The 16,083-nt window shown below is 38.2% G+C and overlaps 1 protein-coding gene across 1 annotated transcript in view; it reads left to right on the top strand.

Annotated features, from left to right (window-relative positions):
• PAXIP1 (PAX interacting protein 1) overlaps positions 1-9,171 on the top strand; it is a 78,829-nt gene extending 69,658 nt beyond the window's left edge. The window contains exons 16-21 of the mRNA XM_034759988.1: positions 1,186-1,354; positions 3,381-3,481; positions 5,150-5,284; positions 5,385-5,460; positions 7,535-7,595; positions 8,381-9,171. Coding sequence (XP_034615879.1) covers positions 1,186-1,354; positions 3,381-3,481; positions 5,150-5,284; positions 5,385-5,460; positions 7,535-7,595; positions 8,381-8,396 — 558 coding nt within the window. The 3' untranslated portion in view covers positions 8,397-9,171. The remainder of the gene's footprint in view (positions 1-1,185; positions 1,355-3,380; positions 3,482-5,149; positions 5,285-5,384; positions 5,461-7,534; positions 7,596-8,380) is intronic.
• The last annotated feature ends 6,912 nt before the right edge of the window (positions 9,172-16,083 follow it).

The raw sequence follows: 16,083 nt of genomic DNA, 5'->3' as shown, positions 1-16,083 counted from the left end.
TAAAGTCTCTTTGAGATGTGCGGTTCCTATCTGTATTCCACTACCTCTCCTCCATCCCCTCTGCTGTAGATCATAACTGGATTTGTGGTAGGAGAAGGAACTGGAGAGGCGCCAGTCTGCACCGCCTCCCATATATACCCTAGGTTCAGAGCATGAGGAGAACTGTGCATGTGTGGAACAATGTACTCTGCTTAGTGAAAATCTCCAGACTCAGGCGCATGGTGTGTATGCATACCCATGTGTGGAATACAGATAGGGACCACACTTCTAGAAGAACCTCCAGTTACAGATAAACATTATACAGTATAAATGGAGGTTACTTATCTAAACAAAAGCTCCCTGTTGTTACAGTTGTTTTGTCTTTGATATTTACATGGCATAGATTTGTAAACATTGAAACTTCCTACATAAAATAAATAGGTGTTTTTTAAAGTGTGTGCACTTCATAGATGTACCAATTTAACGTTTATAGGATTCATATATGTGCCCTATAGGAGGTGAATATTGGGGTGTTCAATTGGTTTGGAATGAAACTTTCACATCTTCCCTCAGGCCCAGATAGTTTTGCCTGAACATCGTCCAAGTAAGCATGATATGAGGAGGATTTTCTGGGGTGTCACAGAGTCTGCCTTCCTTAGTACCACCACCACTAGCAATCAACAGAGCATCGCTATAGAACTCCATAGCAGCTAATGCAGCCTCTGGGATGCAATAGTTTGATAACTGCTTTATGCTTCCCACTTTATCCTTTTTAATGTTTTTATTAATGTAATCTTAAAAAAGAAAAGATAAAAGGTTTAGTCTTGAGAAAAGAAGACTTGGTTGGTGGGGGGGAGGGAGCAGTCCTAATAGTCTTCAAATATATTAAGAGCTGTTATGAAGGGGTCAATTGTACTGCATCTCCACTGAAGATAGGACAAGAAGTAATGGGCTTAATCTGCAGCAAGGGAGATGTAGGTTAAATAGTAGGAAAAGCTTTCCAACTATAAGGATAATTAAGCACTGGAATAGTTTTCCAAGGGTGGCTGTGTAATCCCCATCATTGGAGGTCTTTAAGAACAGATTAGGTAATCTAGAGGATCTAGGTTTATTTGGTCCTGCCTCAACAGAGAGGACTGGATTAGATGACTTCTGAAGATCCCTTCTAGCCCTACATTTCTATAATTCTATGATTCTGACTTTCAGAAACTCTACATTCTTGGGGGTGAAGTAGCAGAGTCTGCACAGAAATGCACCCATCTAGTTGCCAGCAAAGTGACCCGTACTGTAAAGTTCCTGACAGCAATTTCAGTAGTCAAGCACATAGTAACTCCGGAGTGGTTAGAAGAGTGTTTCAAATGCCAGAAATTTGTTGGTAAGTGAATACTAGAGTCACTCCTATAGATAAACTGAACAATATTTTTTAAAAAAGTATGCAAGGGTGGTAATTCTATTTGAACAAAACATATTTTTTTGTGATTGACTTTGTTTAGACCACTATTGTGGAATGTGATATTAGGCATTCAGTTATGGTCTGAATAAATTGTACGTAAAAATTCAAACATAATTCTCTTCAGACATAGTTGACAGCTAAGACCTTAGCAGTCTGTTTTGTATTTTAGAACCGACAAAATGTTTAATTTTTAAAAAATATTTCATGGTTGAAGAAGGGTTCTGCTATCAGTGTAGTGGTATCATAGGAACAAAATTCACTTTGGTTTTCTATTAACTTTTTCTCTTTCAATTAAAGCCCTTTGCCTTCAGCTCTCCGCATGGTTTAATACCAATTACTTCACCCAAAGGAAAGAAAACTAGTTCCTTTTTTCTTAACTTTTAATAACATTATTCCTTTGTTTTAAATGTTCTGAATTATCAAATAGCATAGTATGCACTAATATTACTTAAAGCCTTCCTAAGCCTCCCTCCCTTTTCTTTATTTCTGTTCTCGGCATACCAACCATAATTTTAACTAGTGCTTCATCCGCTTGCACTTCTGCTGCTTTTTAGATGTCTAGGTTGGTTGGTTTGTTTGGGGTTTTCTGGGGGGAGGGGGAGATGGTTTAAAAAAAAAAGGTGCCACAAGTTCTTTTTGCGGATACAGACTAACACGGCTGCTACTCTGAAACCTGTCAATTTTTGTGTAATTAAATGCTTTTCCCCTTTTTGAAATTAAATGCTACCATGTTGGGCTGCTGTGATGTTTTCCCTGCCACAGGGATGTTAAATTTAATTATATTGTGGTCATATTATCAGGCGGTCCAGCTATATTCACCTATTTAATCATATCCTGTGCTCCACTTAGAAACTTTATCTCTGCATCCTGTCCTGAGGTGATATGTATCCAGTCAATATGGGGATAGTTGAAATCCCCCGTTGTTATTGAGTTTATTTTTATAGTCTCTAATCTCCCTGAGCATTTGACAGTCACTATCACCACCCTGGTCAGGTGGTCGGTAGTATATCCCTCCTGCTATATTCTTATTATTCGAGCATGAAATTACTATCCATAGAGATTCTGTGGTACAGTTTGGTTCACTTAAGATTTTTACTTCATTTCATTCTACCCTTTCTTTCACATACAGTGCCACTTCCCCATCAGCACGACCTGTTTTGTCCTTCTGATATATTTTGTACACTGGTATTACTGTGTCCCATTGATTATCCTCATTCCACCAAGTTTCTGTGATGCCTGTTTTATAGCAATATAAAAACTTGTCACTTTTTAGCTGTTTGCCATTACATGATGTAATTGAATGGGATTTTTTTTTCATGTAACTGTTTCTCATCATATCCTCTGCATATTTTATCATCTTCCATCCTCTCCTCCTTACTAGGACATAGAGAATCTCCATTTATAGATCCTCCCCTAGGGATGTCTCTGTCCAAACCATGTGCTTCTCCACCCCTGTCAGCTTTCCTCCAGCCCTTCGTTTAAAAACTGCTCTACAACCTTTTCATAAATGGGGATAAATGCATTAATGTGGCTTGAAGCTCTCCAATACAGAAGTTATGGGGCCCATATAGGATAGAAAATGCTGTGAAATCTACAAAGTAAACACAGCAAAAATACAGAAATATATTAAGAATTTTTGTCAGTCAGTAATTTTGGTTGATCCTCAATAATAGTAAAATTAAATTATAATTAAAACACATTTTATACAGGGGTCGTGACTTTTAAATGGACAACATTGTTTAGTAGCTTGACTTCAATAAAAGGCAGTTTTTTATTAAAAGCAATGAGATTATGCTCATGTTACACCAAAACAAGTGAGGTTTTTACCAAATTGTTATCAAAAATGAATGGTACAAAATTTGAAATAAGGTTTGAATCTGGGTAAAGGGTTATGTTGACATCTTTTATTCCTTTGTCACATTTGTAACGTGTATATTTTCTTTTCCAGATGAGCAGAACTTCATGCTCCGAGATGCAGAAGCTGAGGTGCTTTTCTGCTTCAGTTTAGAGGAGTCTCTAAAGAGAGCACAAGTGGCTCCACTTTTTAAGGTACACACTTTTTAATAACATGCGTAAATACATATATTTTTTTCATTGCTACAATAAAAGACAAAACATGCTTGGTCACTCATTTGATCAATCTTAAATGTATTTTTCTGATAATTATCAATGCTTTTCCCAAACATGTGCTTAAGTAATAAGACAGCTTTCCTGGTAGGCATGCGTATAGGCAAGAAGGCAGAGTAACACAAAAGGCTAAAAACTTAGGTGTCTAAAACCAAATGAAAGAACTCCCTGGAGTGTGTTATTGCTATTAGCTGAAATTTATACATGTACTTATAGGGGAAACAATCTTGCATATATGTTTTCTGCACAATGCTGATACATGTGACATTTTTATTGTTAGCATTGAATTAGAATTCCACTTGGAACCAAAGTTTTAATGCAGTTTCATAATCTTTTAAAGCAGTTTGACTTCTTAATAGAAAACATATATGCAAGCTAGTTTCATCTGTATAATCACTTTACTTTCAGACTCCTGTTAAGAGCAGAATGATGTGATTCTTCTAAGAATATTTGTATAGGTAGATTTCTAAATATTTCATGTAAAACTTACAATGAAATAACCTGACAATTACTAAAATCATATGTCAGATAGTGTTGCTATTGGAATACACTGCATCTATATCACTATTGGTTTTATTCTTATACGTAAAGAAAAAGAAAAAGTTGGCCTTTCTGTGCTATGTTTTCACAGCAAACAAGGAAACCATTCACCTTTGTCCTGAGAGCAATACATAATGAGACATACTTCATCTAAAAGATGACTTTCCTGAACTTTGTCCCAGGATTGTGCATTATAAGAAACAATTTTAAATTTGGAGTGGAAGTGTTGTTTTAACAGAGACCAATTTACTTAGGCATGTCAAAATAACTCTTTAGGGATTGAGCATAAAACCTTTTGCACCTGGCATAATTCAGTCAGAAATTCGGAAGCCAAAAATAATGTAAAATTTCAATTTTTTTCTGGAAGTAAAGTTGGCTGGAGGATCAAAGAAGTTAAAATAGCATCTCTTTACCAGTTCAGATGGCAAGCAAGTAGGAACAGATAAAATACACTTTATATAATCACCTTTATTAACAGTCTGAAGCAGGCAGAAAACTAGTTGTAGTTTTGTTGGCAGACCATAGAAATTTGTGGTTATAAACTGGACAGTAAGAAATTGACAGTGAAACTAGATAGCTAGATAGAAATTAGATAGAAATAGAAATATAGTGGTTATAAATTGGAAAATAAGACTCACCTTTTCTTTGTAGAAGTCCTTTTGCTAGCCATTGGGCAACCACACGGTTGAAATAGGGGTGTTTCTTTTTGCATCCTTACCTAACTGCTGTTTAATATTCATTAAGAAAATATTTACCATTTGAAGGTTTTATGGTCATTATTGTAAGCGTCACAGAAAGATTTGAGGTAAATAGGGGCAGATATTCAGTTAGTGTAAGTTATCATAGCTCTTAATGGAGCTATGACAGTTTACACCAGCAGAAGATCTGCTTCATAATTTTTAAAATGACCCTTGCATTATAGTGGATGTCAGCACTATACACATATCAGATGCTAAAGGATCAAAAGTTGTACTCTTCACTTTCCCCTTTTTTACATTTTATTTATATATGTGTATGTATATATTTTAAAAAAAAGATTTTTGTTTTTAGGGGAAATATTTTTACATTACACCTGGAATTTGTCCTAGCCTTTCCACCATGAAGGCAATTGTGGAATGTGCAGGAGGAAAAGTATTATCCAAACAACCTTCTTTTCGAAAACTTATGGAACACAAACAAAACAAAGTGAGTACAGTATCACTTGGCTTTCTAAAAATGATGTATAAAATATATTGTTCTCTTATTTGAACTCATATTTAGTTTTTTTTTTTTTTTTTTAATTTAGAGTTTGTCAGCGATAATCTTGATATCCTGTGAAAATGATCTTCACTTATGTCGAGAATATTTTGCCAGAGGCATAGGTACGTATGAACTGCTAATAGAATTCCAATTCATAATTTGCTTACTGTATTTATTTTTCATTGTATAAGTACATACACCCATTACTGGGAACAGTCATAGATTAAAATACAGTTAAAGGAGTACTGTCTATTTTAAAAAAAAAAAAAACCCCACATGTGATGAAGCACCTTTTTAATAGTATGTCCTTGGTTTTAAAATAAAATACATAGGGCTTTTCTGCTTACCTGCTGATGTTTGAGCAGACCTGTTACTGTCACCCACTAGTTCAGACCCCTATCTTATCCTTCCTGCCATTTTGTTGTGCAAATTTTCTGCTGCTTTTCAGTTTCAGCTCTGCTACTGCAGAATAGTCTTCCAGGACCAAAAAGACTGCATGTTAGTCATCATACCAATTCATAAGACAGGAAATGCAGTTGACTAGCAACAAATGCACAAACTGCATATCTTTCTCTGTTTTAGGTTTATTTTCTGATCTTTGTATATCTCATAAAATCATTATAATTTAAATAGTAAGTACAGCATTTTCAGATGGAAATGTGATTTTGAAGTTGTCAGTGTCTCCAAGGCAGAGTAATCACACAATTTTTCTTCAAGTAGTGTCCCTATGGGTGCTTCATTCTAGGTGCGCTTGCTCCTTTTGCGCCTTTAATTGGAGATTTCACATAAGTGTCCATTTGGCCTGTGCATGTGTTACCCAGTCTCATGCTCCACACCGTGGTTATATGGTGCTCTGTGGGCGAACCATCCTCAGTTCCTTCTCAACCACCTCAGTCTGAGAGAGAACCTTAGCAGTCATCCGTATTGATTTTTACCTCAACTGTGACCCCCTAGCTACTCAAACGAGAAGAAATGGTTACTCAGTGCAGGAACTGGTTCTTTGAGAGGTGTTTCCCTATGGGTGCTTCACTATTCGCCCTCCTTCCCCTCTGCTTTGGAGTTGTGTGCTATGGAGCTTCACAGTAGAGAAGGAACTGAGGGCAATTCTGCACAGCGCTATACGCAGCGTTTGGTGTGGAGCATGAAACTACGTAGCATATGTGCAGGCCAAACAGACACTGCTATGTGAAATCTCTGAACAAAGGCACAAGGGGCGCAAGTACACCGAGAGTGGAGCACCCATTGAGATGTGTCCCCCTAAGAACCACAGGCTGAGAAACCATTTCATAGACCCACCTATGACCTGATATGAGGCCATCATTGAAGGGCAGGGTTTAAACACTTGGGGCTGTGTTTACTGTGAGGTAGGGGAATTGCCTTGGTACCAATCCTGAAAGATCTGAAGAAAATAAATTTGTCAACAGGACAGAAGAACACTTCAAACACTAATACTAATCCTGCACTAGAGAGGGGATAAACAGAGAAGTTCTAAATCTGCTGCGTGTAGCAGGGAGGACTGTATACAGTTCCAACTCGCTGCCATAGGCAGTCAGAGAGAACTGAGTGGCAGTTGGGGCTGCACCCCCTTTTATGCCCTCGGGTTTGGGGAACTGGGACATGCAAGGTGCATGTGCGGACCCAGTTGACACTGCTGGCCAAGCTTTCTGAACCTGCATGCATGAGATGCCCAAACACCAATAGCAGGATCCACACAGACAATACTTGCACATCTACATACAGTAGCCACAAATATGGACCCAGTGTAATAACCAACAGTAATCACACTTCAGACAAAAAAAACACAACACTTTCCTAACCAAAGCTTTGATCCTGTGGAGAGACCCCTCTCCCCCTGCACTCCTGTAGTGCTTCAGTGACTGAACTGCACTCTCATGGTGCTTCAGTGATTTACAGGGTTCTTCTCGAACAGAACTTTGTGCAGGATCAGGGCCCATTTCAGGCAAGTGGTCAAGCAGATAGGCCAAGTCAGTATACTTGAGCTGTGTCACACTGATAGAGGAAATAGGGTCAAAGTAAAACAATCCCACAGAGAATGCCCGTCTTCCAGTTCTTCAGTGTTCAATTCTAGGTCTGTCAGTGGACGTATCTCAGCTAATCCCCCATGCTCCTTGCGATGTAGAGTGAAGAAGGCTCTCTGTAGTATATTAATCTTGTATATTTTTAAAATATTTCTAGATGTCCATAATGCGGAGTTTGTTCTGACTGGAGTACTTACTCAAACACTGGATTATGAATCATATCCTTTTTATATGAAAACCAAGAAATGTGATTGTTGGGAAAGGTTTTACTAAATGTATTTATATACTAGGAGACAAGGTAAGTTAATACGTTAGTCTGTTGTTTCTGGAGACGTAGGTTCAATTTAAAGTAGAACGAATTTGGTGACTTTTTTTCCAATCACTCATGTGTAGTCTCCTCTATGTTATATTCATCCTCCTCCCTTTTTGCACAGTTGGACCTATCTAGACACAGACTGCTTTGTCTTGAATTTCAGACTTGGGTGGATTTGTGGAAAACATACTTGCTGTTTTCCCAGTACTTGACAGATTACTTCAGATTCCCCTGAAGCAGAGAACCCTATGGGGTAGATGAGTTGGGGAATGGTCTGAATAATTAATTTTAAAATGACAAATTTTATCCTGATTACTGAAACTAAACATTTTTGGATTGCAATAATGTATCAAAGATGGATAAAGAAGGTACTACATAAATATGATGTAATTGATTGGGGGGGGGCTTAAAATGTTTTGGCTTGTTTGAAGTATATTCTAGAAAAGATTATTCTGAACACACAAAAAAGTAGATTGAACAATAGCAACATTTTAAGCAAAAGTATAAATTCTATCTGTCAGTGGTTTCTAGAAGTAGCAAATAGCTCGTTAGTCCAAAATATTGTAAACCCTGTAGATATCCGTAATATTCACCTAAGAAAAGCAAGCATTATACTTCTTTGAGTTAATGTTTTTATGTAAATTTTTTCTGCACTGATTTTTCAAAGTTGTTTTCCCTTAACAAACTTACATATAAATTTACTTGATGGATAGTAAAATGCCTTATTGCTTCGGAGTCCTTGGAGCATTAAATCTAGCTGTTCCAGCCACCGTGTAAAGTAACTAATACTTCCTGTGAGTGCTGTTTTCCAGCTGTGTTCCTTGGGATGATGAGCAGTTCAAAGCAGGAAAGCAAAAAAAAAACTGCATCTTTTTTAGGATGTGTAATTTTATTATGAGGAAACATAATTTACTATGTTTTGTATTATACTACCGTTTTAAAAGATCCCGTTTTAGATATCATAATTAATTAGTTTGCTAGTTTTTAAATATTTTAACTATGGTACTTCAATCTAAAGGAAAATTTGGATGTGAAAATAAAAATAAAAAGGGCTTGCTGTCTCTTAAGTTATGGATTTGAAGATTGAAAATGTTTTGTACTTTATTTTTATTTCTTACACTCTATTTTCTTTTATATTGGTATTTTGCCCAAGTTTTAAATAAATGTACTATAAATGTTTTACTCTAAATTTTAGTGGTGTTTTTTTAAATATTGTGCAGTTATGGCACTCTGGTAAAAGAAAGCGAATCATTTTTCCAAGTGGTGTGAGATTTTAAGTTTATTTTTTGGGGTATGTTAATATATAAAAGCCAGGTAAATTAAAAGGAAATTCTTGTAAGTGTATAAATGTGTTCCTTCCGACACATTTATAAACTTGGAGGGAGTGACTACAGCCCACACACTCGTAATACTGTTGTGATAACTTTCTTCTGTGTAATCAATTTTATGAAATAAATATTTTTAAAAATCTCTCAAAATTATTTTTAACTTGTATTTTATCAAAAGTGAACTGTTCTTGCAATACACATGCCATTACATCTACTTTATCGCTTTAGATTCTTAATCCTGTTCAACAAATAGATAAAAAACCCAATCTGAGAGCATCTACATTTTGCTTAATCAGCAAGCAGTTATGTCAGGGGAGAGGCATTCTGTTTGCTTGTGAAGCACCATGCATGCTGCTGACCCAGTGTAACTCTTGCATTTAAGTGTGCTCTGAATTGCTCAGAAGTATTTTGAACAGTATCTAACCATGTGTTTTAGCAGGCACTATGTTCATATTTAGACACACTTGTTGAGAAGATTTTGCAAAGGTAGTAATATCAAAAAGTGAGCAAAGCTGATCTTCAGTTTGTCCATAGAAAGCTCGGTTTATATCATACTATTTAATTTATATAAGTATTTAAAACTACGTGTTTTGTGTTTTAGAGAATGCATAAAATCTCTGTGGTAATTGACCTCTTTCTCTGTTGCTTCCCTTCTGGGAATGTTTAAAGTTAAGCATATGGTTAAGTACCTTGCTGAATTGAAGTCCTGCACTCTCTGATGTGATTTCTTAAGCATTTTTTGCTCCTCCTTGGGGTTACTATAATACATGAAATCTTCAAACTATACAGTCTGTTTACTGCTGATCTTAGAGCTGGATAAAATGTTGAGTTCAAAATTTTGCTAAAAATTTTGAATGACTTTTTTTTTTTTGCCAGTTCTAGTGATATCTATTGGATTTTTTTGTTGTTGAAACATGTATCATTCAAAATAAATATTGATTCTTCATTGAGAATTGCCTCTGCAGATTCTCACTCTTGAGCATGTGCACATTGTCAATAAGAGCTTTGAAACTGTTTAAAAAGCAGTGAATGTTGGTACGCCGTGTACGTTTCTAGAATCTGAGAATTAAGTGTGAGGATATTTAAGAAAACAGCCCGGTTGTCCTATGTTGTTTTCTTACCACCCTGGGCAATAGGCCCCTGAACTATCACTTCAGTTTTCTTTAGCATTGTAGTTTTCACTTCATATCTTTTTACTCTGAGTAGTGATTTTTATGTGTGGGGGTACAGAAAATACACGATGGTGACAATAGTGAGAAAGGTTTGATCGGCATGAGTTTTGGTATGGCTGCCCTATCACAAGTGACAAAGCCACGAGAAATAAGTTGTCTCTTGCTTCAAGGCAGGTGGAGATGATGAAAGGGAGCAGAAGTTAGCCAGGATCAGAACAGGAAATGTTCCACCTCCTTGTGACACCAAAATGGGATGCCATTCAGCAAGTTGTGCAACCCTTCATAATATGATCTCTTTCTTGCAGGGTGTCATAACTATAAAGGGAAGGGTAACAACCCTCCTGTGTACAATACTATAAAATCCCTCCTGGCCAGAGACACTAAAATCCTTTTACCTGTAAAGGGTTAAGAAGCTCAGGTAACCTGGCTGACACCTGACCCAAAGGACCAATAAGGGAACAAGATACTTTCAAATCTTGGGGAGGGGGAAGGCTTTTGTTTGTGCTCTTTGTTTCGGGGGTTATTCGCTCTTGGGACTAAGAGGGACCAGACATCAATCCATGCTCTCCAAATCTTTCTAAACAAGTTTCTCATATTTCAAACTTGTAAGTAACAGCCAGGCAAGGAATGTTAGTTTTATCTTTGTTTTCTCAACTTGTAAATGTTCCTTTTGCTAGAGGGTTTACCTCTGTTTGCTGTAACTTTGAACCTAAGGCTAGAGTGGGTTCCTCTGGGCTCTTTGAATCTGATTACCCTGTAAAGTTATTTTCCATCCTGATTTTACAGAGATGATTTTTACCTTTCTTTCTTTAATTAAAAGCCTTCTTTTTAAGAACCTGCTTGATTTTTTCTTGTTTTAAGATCCAAGGGGGTTGGATCTGGACTCACCAGGAAATTGGTGGAGAAAAGGAGGGGGAATGGTTAATTTTTCATTGTTTTAAGATCCAAGGGTTTGGATCGGTGTTCACCAGGAAATTGGTGGAGAAGTCTCTCTCAAGGCTACGCAGGGAAGGGTTATAGTACTTGGCAGGGAGATATTCTGGGGGGGAGGTAGACAGAGTTTCCCAAATGACTCATAAATAATTTGGGTAGTGGCAGCAAAACCAGATCTAAGCTGGTAGTTAAGCTTAGAGGTTCTCATACAGGTCCCCACATCTGTACCCTAGAGTTCAGAGTGGGGAAGGAACCTTGTCACAGGGTTTGATCAGCAGTGAAATAATTCTCATTGTTGACGTTTAAATTATCAACCTTCACAGTATTTTTTTTTTTTTTTTAATTTTAAGACTTCTGGGAGTCAAGGAAACGGATGGAAAAATGCAGCAGGAGTCAACTGGCTGGTATTTCCTGATGGGTTATTGTTTTCATTCAAGCAGTAAGGAACTTCTACTGTGTATTGGCAGTTTTTCAGAGAGATATTATAAGGGCACAAGAGCAAACTATCCCACTGTGTAGGAAAGATAGGAAGTATGGCAAGAAATCACAGTGGCTTAACCAGGAGATTGTCAATGATCTGAAACTCAAAAAAAGAGTCCTACATAAAGTAGAAACTTGGACAAACTACAAAAAATGAATATAAACAAGCATGTAGGGACAAAATTAGAAAGGCGAAGGCACATAATGGCCTGGTCTACACTGGGGGGGTAAGAAATCGATCTAAGTTACGCAACTTCAGCTATGTGAATAACGTAGCTGAAGTAGACATACTTAGATCGACTTACCGCGGTGTCTTCACCGCGGTGAGTCGAGAGCTGCCGCTCCCCCCGTCGTCTCTGCCTGTGCCTCTCGACAAGCTCGAGTTCAGGGGTCGACGGGAGAGCGCTCGGGGGTCGATTTATCGCATCTAGACTAGACGCGATAAATCGTTCCCCACTGGATCGATCGCTGCCCACCGATCTGGCCGGTAGTGAAGACCTACCCAATGAGACTAAACTAGCTAGAGACATAAAGGGTAACAAGAAAACATTCTACAAATATATTGGAAGCAAGAGGAAGACCAAGGATAGGATAGGCCCATTACTCAATCACGGAGGAGTTGAGGAGGCAATACCAGAAAATGTGGAAATAGCAGAATTACGAAACAACTTTTGTTTCCAGTTTTTACCAAAAGTTAGCAGCAATCGGATGTCTGACATAGTGAACCGCAGTGAAAATGAGATATGATCTGAGGCTAAATTAGGGAAAGAACAAGCTATAAATTGCTTAGACAAGCTAAATGTCTTCAAGTCACCAAGGCCTGATGAAATGCATCCTAGAATACTCAAGGAGCTGACTGAGGAGGTATCTGAGCCATTAGTGATTATCTTCGAAAACTCAGGGAAAATGGGAAAGATTCCAGAGGACCAGAAGAGGGCAAATGTAGTGCCAATCTATAAAAAGGGGAATAAGGACAACCTGTGGACTTACAGACCAATCAGCTTAAACTTCAGTACCCAGAAAGATAATGGAGGAAATAATCAAGCAATCAGTTTGCAAACACCTAGAAAATAATAAGGTGATAAGTAATAGTCAACATAGATTTGTCAAGAATAAATCACGTCAAACCAACTTAATAGCTTTTTTCACAGGGTAACAAGCCTTGTGGATGGGGGAAGCGGTAGATGTGGTATATCGTGACTTTAGTAAGGATATGTCTATATATACAGTGCTTCAGCAGTGCAGCTGTACCAATGGGAGGGAGCTCTCCTGTGAGCATAAAAAACCTCACCTCCATGAGCGGTGTAAGTTATGTCGGTGGGAGCAGTTCTCTTGCCGACATTGTGTGGACAGCGCTAATGCTTATGTCGGTGTAACTTATGTCTCTGAGGGGGGTGGAATATTCACACCCTGAGCAACATACATTTTGCCGACATAGGCTGTAGTGTAGACAGCCTAAGACTTTTGATAATGTCTCGCATGACCTTCTCATAAACAAACTAGGAAATAAAGCCTAGATGGAGCTACTCTAAGGTGGGTGCATAACTGGTGGGAAAACTGTTCCCAGAGACTAGTTATCAGTGATTCACAGTCAACCTGGAAGGGCATATTGAGTGGAGTCCTGCAGGAATCTGTCCTGGTTACAGTTCTGTTCAATATCTTCATCAATGATTCAGATAATGGCACAGCGAGTACACTTGTAAATTTTGTGGACAACATCAAGATGGGAGGGGTTGCACGTGCTTTGGAGGCTAGAATTATAATTCAAAATGATCTGGACAAACTAGAGAAATGGTCTGAAGTAAATAGAGTGAAATTCAGTAAGGACAAATGCAGAGTACTCCACTTAGGAAGGAACAATCAATTGCAAACATACAAAACGGGAAATGACTGCCTAGGAAGGAGTACTGCGGAAAGGGATCTGGGATTAATAGTGGGTCACAAGTTAAATTTGAGTCAATAGTGTAACACTCTTGCCAAAAAAAAAAAAAAAAAAAAAGTAGGAGTGTTATAAGCAAGACAAGAAATAATTCTTCCCTTCCACTCCATTCCACGCTGATAAGGCCTCAGCTGAAGTATTGTGTCCAGTTCTGGGCGCCACATTTCAGGAAATTTATGGACAAATTGGAGAAAGTCCAGAGGAAAGCAACAAAAATGATTTAAAAACGTGATCTCTGAGGAAAGATTGAAGAAAAAAAATAACTGGGTTTATTTAGTCTGGAGAAGAGAAGATTGAGGGGGAACTTGGTAGTTTTCATGTACATAAAAAGTTGTTACAAGAAGGAGGGAGAAAAATTGTTCCTAACTTCTGAGGGTAGGACAAGCAGCAATGGGCTGAAAGCTTCCCAATTGTCAGGGTAGTTAGGCACTGGAACAAATTGCCCAGAGATAATGTGGCATCTCTGTCACTGGAGGTTTTTAAGATTAAACACCACTCAAATAGTCTAGTTTTTACATAGTCCTGCCTTGAGTGTAGGGGACTAAACTAGATGATCTACTGAGGTCCCTTCCAGTCCTACACTTCTATTATTCTATGGTTGTATACAAACTGTTTTAAATTGAATGGGGTAATATTCCCTTTTGGTATAGTGAATGTATTGTTCCTGAAATGTTTATGAATTTCACAGATTGGGATATAAAAATTAAATCTGATGGATTAGCTGTTGTATGCTGTTTAAAAAGCATTTTCTCTGTGCTGTGCATCAGTTTGTGGGGATTAAGATGCTTTTTGTTATACAAAAAAACTGCTTTTGTTGCTCCTGGCCTCGCATTTAAATCAATTGTTCTGAAGCAGAAATATGTTCAGTGTAAAATCATTTATGCCAGTCTGAGCTCTAGTACTTAGCACAGTTATAGAATTTCATGTCTTCACAGTACACTACAAAGATTAATCCTCTAACAAACTTAGGCCCTGATCCTGCAATTCATAGTTCATAAGCAAGAAGGGACCACTATGATCCTCTTCTAGCCTGAGCTCCTGTATAATACAGGTCATAGAACTCCCCCCCGAACAAAAAAAATTGCTAGAACAGATCTTTCAGGGAAAAAAATCCACTCTTTATTTAAAAATTGTTGGTGATGGGGAATCCACCATGACCTTTGGTAAACTGTTCCAATGGTTAATTAGAATTTACACCTTATTTCCAGTTTGAATTTGTTTAGCTTCAATTTCCAGCCATTGGATTGTGTTATATTTTTCTCTGCTAGACTGAAGAACCCATTATTAAATATTTGTCCCCCATTGTGACAGAGTGCTGAGGGCTAGCATTTAAGGCAGCACTCCTAGTCACTATTAGTATTAATTAGGTTCCCCTGGAGAAGGCCTAATTGGACAGAGGTGTACTTGATTACCAGGCCAGATTGGGGCTAATGAGCCAATTAGCCCATTAAAAGGGAAGCCGTATAAAAGGGCACAGGAAAGAGTGCTTGGGGGAAGAGAAGGCGAGAAATAGAAGGCTAGGAGAGCCAGTGACACCTTACCACACACCCCTTTTGGAGAAGGGGTTAGAAAGTTGAGATACAGTGTGTAAAGGTGTGAGACACCACTATGTATGAGAGGAGGGATTAGAACACTAAATAAACTACACAGTGGTGTTTACAAACAAGAAGGTCTCAGTGCAGTCTGTGCTTTTAGTAGAGGCAGGGCTGCAGCCCACAGCCCCATCACACCCATGTCGGTAATGATAGACTACTCAAGTCACCCCTTAACCTACTGATCTAACTACTGTTATATCTCTTTATACCAGATATTGATCCACTTAACAATGACAGGCTGGTTTTCACCTGGGTCAGTTATATACTGGGCAGCTTCTGAATTCGACAATATATCAAAGATGGCTATGAAAAAGGATTGATTACAGAAACGGCGTTGTTTGGTTTCTCAGCCACCTACGATACAGTCAGTCATCACTGGCTCCTTGCCAAGGTATCAATGGTAATGAAGAGCCACCACTTCACAAAGCTAATACAGACCATACTGGAGAACAGAAGATTCTTCATGAACCTTTGTGGCAAACGGAGCCAATAGCAATGACAGAAGAATGGACCCCCCACAAGGTAGTGTCTTAGCACCTGCGTTTTTCAACATCTACACAAATGACCAATCAAGCTATCCTGCACAAGATGCCTTATCTAGGCAGATGATCTGTGTGACACACAGCCTAAGAAGTTTGACATATTAGAGAGAACTCTGGTGAACGCACTTAACACCCTAGACAAATACTATACTGGGTTTGCATGCAGTTGGTTGGCTGTAAAGTCACAAGTCAGTGCATTCTGTCTCAAAAACTGAGCACAAACTCAATGAAATTTACTCATTCCATAAATCTTTTATACCTCAGTGTTGCTCTCAACTGCACACTCTCCTGTAGAGTCCACATTGAGAAAACTAAAGTCTAGGTTGCCATCCGAAACAACATCAGCAAGCTGGTTGCATCGAAGTGGGATGCTGACCTGTCCATTTTCCAACCAACAGCACTGG

The sequence above is a fragment of the Trachemys scripta genome, chromosome 2 (assembly GCF_013100865.1).
Source record: "Trachemys scripta elegans isolate TJP31775 chromosome 2, CAS_Tse_1.0, whole genome shotgun sequence".
NCBI lineage: Eukaryota > Metazoa > Chordata > Testudines > Emydidae > Trachemys > Trachemys scripta.
This window is presented reverse-complemented; position numbering and strand designations above follow the sequence as displayed.